At 52.6% G+C, this 4,535-nt stretch overlaps 1 protein-coding gene across 1 annotated transcript; it reads left to right on the top strand.

Annotated features, from left to right (window-relative positions):
• The first annotated feature begins 1,428 nt into the window (after positions 1-1,428).
• On the top strand, positions 1,429-3,367 carry LOC146754555 (uncharacterized). Its single transcript, XM_085527794.1, has 2 exons — positions 1,429-2,148; positions 2,243-3,367. The coding sequence occupies exons 1-2, from the start codon at positions 1,459-1,461 to the stop codon at positions 3,365-3,367; spliced, it is 1,815 nt and encodes a 604-aa protein (XP_085383920.1). The 5' UTR covers positions 1,429-1,458.
• Positions 3,368-4,535: the final 1,168 nt, after the last annotated feature.

Raw genomic sequence — 4,535 nt, 5'->3', positions numbered from 1 at the left:
GCGTTGGTGGATGAAGGGAAGGCGACCGATGTCATTTACCTGGACCTGAGCAAGGCCTTTGACATGGTCCCTCATCACATCCTCATCTCCAAATTGGAGGGAGGTGGATTTGATGGGTGGACAACTAGATGGATAAGCAATTGGTTGAAAGGCCGCAGACAGAGGGTGGTGGTCAATGGCTCTATGTCCAGGTGGAGGCCGGTAACGAGCGGTGTCCCTCAAGGGTCTGTCTTGGGACCGGTGCTCTTTAACATCTTTATTAATGACATCGATGAGGGAATGGAGTGCACCCTCAGCAAGTTTGCTGATGACACCAAGCTGAGTGGTGCAGTCGATACGGTGGAGGGAACGGATGCCATTCAGAGGGACCTTGACAGGCTGGAAAGCTGGGCTCAGGTGAACCTAATGAGGTTCAACACGGCAAAGTGCAAGGTTTTGCACTTGGGCCGGAAGAACCCCAGGCACCTGTACAGGCTGGGAGGAGTTGTCCTTGAGAGCAGCTCGGCAGAAAAAGACCTAGGGGTCCTGATAGATGAGAAACTTAACATGAGCCAGCAGTGCGCTCTGGCAGCCCGGAAAGCAAATGGGATCCTGGGCTCCATCAGGAGAGGGGTGGTCAGCAGGGATAGGGAGGTGATCGTCCCTCTCTACTCTGCTCTTGTGAGGCCCCATCTGGAGTACTGTGTCCAGGTGTGGAGCCCTCAGTACAAAAAAGATATGGAGATTTTGGAAAGGGTCCAGAGGAGGGCCACAAAGATGATCAGGGGGCTGGAGCACCTCCCCTATGAGGACAGGCTGAGGGAGTTGGGTTTGTTCAGCCTGGAGAAGAGAAGGTTGCGGGGTGACCTCATTGCAGCCTTTCAATACCTGAAGGGAACTTACTCCCAGGAAGGGAGTAAACTCTTCGAAAGGGCTGATAATAGCAGGACTAGGGGAAATGGTTTTAAGTTGAAGGAGGGAAGATTTAGGTTGGATGTTAGGGGAAAGTTCTTTACTAGAAGAGTGGTTAGGTCCTGGAACAGGCTGCCCAGTGAGGTTGTGGATGCCCCGTCCTTGGAGGTGTTCAAGACCAGGTTGGACGGGGCCCTGGGCAACCTGATCTAGTAAAGGTGTATGTTTGGTGGCCCTGCTAGGCAGGGGGGTTGGAACTACATGATCCTTGAGGTCCCTTCCAACCCGGGTAATTCTGTGATTCTGTGATTCTGTGATTCTGTGATTCTGTGATAAAGGTAACAAATGGTGACCCCGGACGTGATTGGAAGTGGAGCAGCTATAATTCTAACGGCGAAGGTTCTCACTGTGGAGCGGTAATTATTTACTCGTGGAGTGGTGAAAGACTGGGACGAGAGGATTGGCCATAACTCTTCGTCAGGCGGTAGGGAGAGCTCGGAACCCCCTCGGCACGGTTGGGGAAGCGCCAGGTTGGGGCCAGGTGGGATACGTTTGGCCAGAGGCGACATGGAAGCCGTTATTAAGGTGATTCTGCATGCATGTAAAACTCACTGTGGGAAGGATGTTCCTTCTAAGAAGGAGATTGCTGCAGTTCTTTCGCTGCTGGAGAAGGAGGGGATGTTAACATCCCCCTCTGATTTATATGATCCCAATAACTGGGATGCGCTCACAATGGCGCTTTCACAAAGGGTGCTGGCCACCCGAAAAGTTACAGAGTTCAAGGTCTGGGGATTAGTCTTGGAGGCACTTAAGGTGGCAAAGGAAGAGAAGATTGCGGGGGATCGGGCTAGGGAACTGTTGGGGTTGGGGGCGAGGGGAACCGGGGGGGGTCTCATCTCTCCTACAGATCCAAAGGAGGAGAAGATGGCGCCGACCCCCTCGGCTCCAACTGACGTAACACCTTCAAGAACAAAGAAGGAGGAAGTTGAACAAGACCACTCAGCTCCAGAGTACACCCCGCCCCCACCTCCCTATCCAGCACGGAGACTATATCCTTCATTAAAATCATTTATGGATGAAGGGGGAGGGGGACCCTCGGTGGAATGTACTGTTGCTCTCTGCACAACTGATAAGAGGGCAGTGGGGGAGGATGGTACTGTCTCACTGCCAGGTTCTGCCTGTTGCTCTAGCCACTCCCCTGAAGGGGCGGATCACTCCGCCCAGCAAGGGGAGGGAGGGGGTGGTACTTCGTTTACTGTCTGGTCCTGCCTGTTGTTCTAGCCACTCCCCTGAAGGGGCGGATCACTCCGCCCAGCAGGGCACTGGATGTGGGCATAGCACTTTGATGCAGACGGCCCCGGGACACGCCCAGGAGGGGTGTGGTCCTGTGGCATCTGGCCCGTGGAGCCCGCCCACACTCACTGACTGGGCTCGGGTGAGGGAGGATCTCAGAGCAGCCGATGTGACGGATACGTTTGCCTTTCCAGTAACAGTGAATACAGAGGGTAGAGCTTGGACCCCTTTAAACTCTAAGGCGGTCACTCGCCTTGCGGATTTGGTCAAAAAGAAAGGCTTGCGTTCTCCAGTGACTATGTCGGCAGTTGAGGCTCTCATGGCCTCTAGTCTTCTGCCTTATGATGTGGTCAGCCTTATTATGCGTGTCATCCTTGAGCCTGTACAATATACCTTATGGTATGACGAGTGGAATAGGCTGCTTCAGGTTGTGGTAGCCACTGCGACCCGCGATAATAACCATCCGGCTAATGGCCAGGATCGAAAAGACAAGATGACTCTTGCGCATCTTCAGGGGTTAGCAGATGGCATGGTGGGGTCCCCGGAGGGCCAGGCGAATGCGCTTAGAGCAGGGGAGTTGGCAGCGCTCACGACCGCAGCCCTTCAGGCTCTGCGGATGGTGGCTAAGGTTGCAGAGCCTGTGCTCCCATGGACAGACATCAAACAGGAGCCCTCCGAGCCATTCTCTGATTTTGCGAATCGCTTGATCCATGCGGTGGAGGGGTCTGACCTCCCAAAGGGGGTCCAATCTTTAGTTGTGATAGATTGTCTTAAACAAAAATCGCTGCCAGACATTCAACAGATTATAAGGGCGGCACCTGGGACTTTGAACACTCCAGGAGAGATCATCAAGTATGTGCTAGATCATCAGAAAAATGCACCATTGACTAATGAGGGCTTTGTAACTGCCATGCAGGGGATGGCTGCTGCAGTAATGGCAGCCTCTCGAGTTGGGGAAAATAAGGATAAGGGCCCGTGCTTTAAGTGTGGACAGCTTGGTCACCTTAAAGCCCAATGCCCTAAGAGGTTTAATCAGAAGGAATCGCAGGGACCGGACAAGAAGTGTCAGTGGTGTGGTGGGGCTGGACATGCCGCGTGTCAGTGCCGAAAACTTAAAATCACGATGCAGGGAAATGGGAACGGGAGGGCGCCAATGGCCCGGGGCTCCTTCCCACTTCCTTAAACCGGACTACGAGCACAACTCCCACCGTGGCATTAGCTATGGACCTAGGCAAGCGCCCATTGGTTAAGGTCATGATGACATTTGATCCTGAGACCCCAGTATCGGGACCTAGAATGGTGTTTTTTATGGCTTTATTGGACTCCGGTGCGGATATTACTGTCATTGCGACAGACGATTGGCCACAGGAGTGGCCGAAGACCTTTACGTGGAGAGTTCTCACGGGGGTGGGGGGTGAGGTGTCCACCTGTATGGCTGATGCAGGGGTAAAGCTCTCGCTTATAGGGAGGGATGGCTCCATCGAGAGGACTGTCTTTACGACCCCCACTATAGCCCCAATTAGTGGTTCCATTCTGGGTAGAGATGTTCTCCTTCAGTTGGGGGTGCAGTTGACAAATTTATAGAAAGGGCCACTGTCCACCATTTAGCGCTGCAACATGCGATTCCGCTACGTTGGAAACGGGATGCTTCTCCCGTTTGGGTGGATCAGTGGCCCCTTCCTGCTGATAAATTAACAGCGCTTATACAGATTGTCTCACGAGAACTTAAGGCAGGCCATGTAGAACCATCTCTCAGTAATTGGAATACACCTGTTTTTGTGATCAGAAAGTCCTAGGGGTCATTTCGGTTACTACATGATCTCCGAGCAGTCAATGTACAACTTGTTCCCTTTGGTCCTGTCCAGCAGGGGGGACCTTTACTATCAGCTATTCCAGAGGGGTGGCATTTGATGGTCATTGACCTCAAAGACTGCTTCTTTTCCATCCCGTTGGCTGAACATGATAGGGAAGCTTTCGCGTTTACGGTCCCAGTTGTGAATAATAAGGGGCCCGCCCAGAGATACCAGTGGAAAATTCTCCCTCAGGGTATGGTCTGTTCACCTACGATTTGTCAGATTGTAGTGGGAAAAATTGTAGAGCCGGTGAGACGATCATTGCCGGACTGCCAAATTGCCCACTATATGGATGATTTGCTGCTTGCTGCACCATGTGACTCTCGGTTGCAGACTCTGGAGGATCAAGTGGTCTGCGCGCTTACAACTGTCGGGTTTGTTATCTCCCAAGAAAAAATCTAGAGAGAACCGGGAATTGAGTTTCTGGGTTATAAGTTTGGGTCTGCAACGGTGATCCCGGAGGGGTTGGAAGTAAAGCCTCACATTACAACCTTGTGG

The sequence above is a fragment of the Coturnix japonica genome, chromosome W, assembly GCF_054131305.1.
Source record: "Coturnix japonica strain WE chromosome W, WE-NBRP24, whole genome shotgun sequence".
Lineage (NCBI taxonomy): Eukaryota > Metazoa > Chordata > Aves > Galliformes > Phasianidae > Coturnix > Coturnix japonica.
The sequence above is the reverse complement of the archived record's forward strand: the minus strand, read 5'-3'. Positions and strand labels throughout refer to the sequence as shown.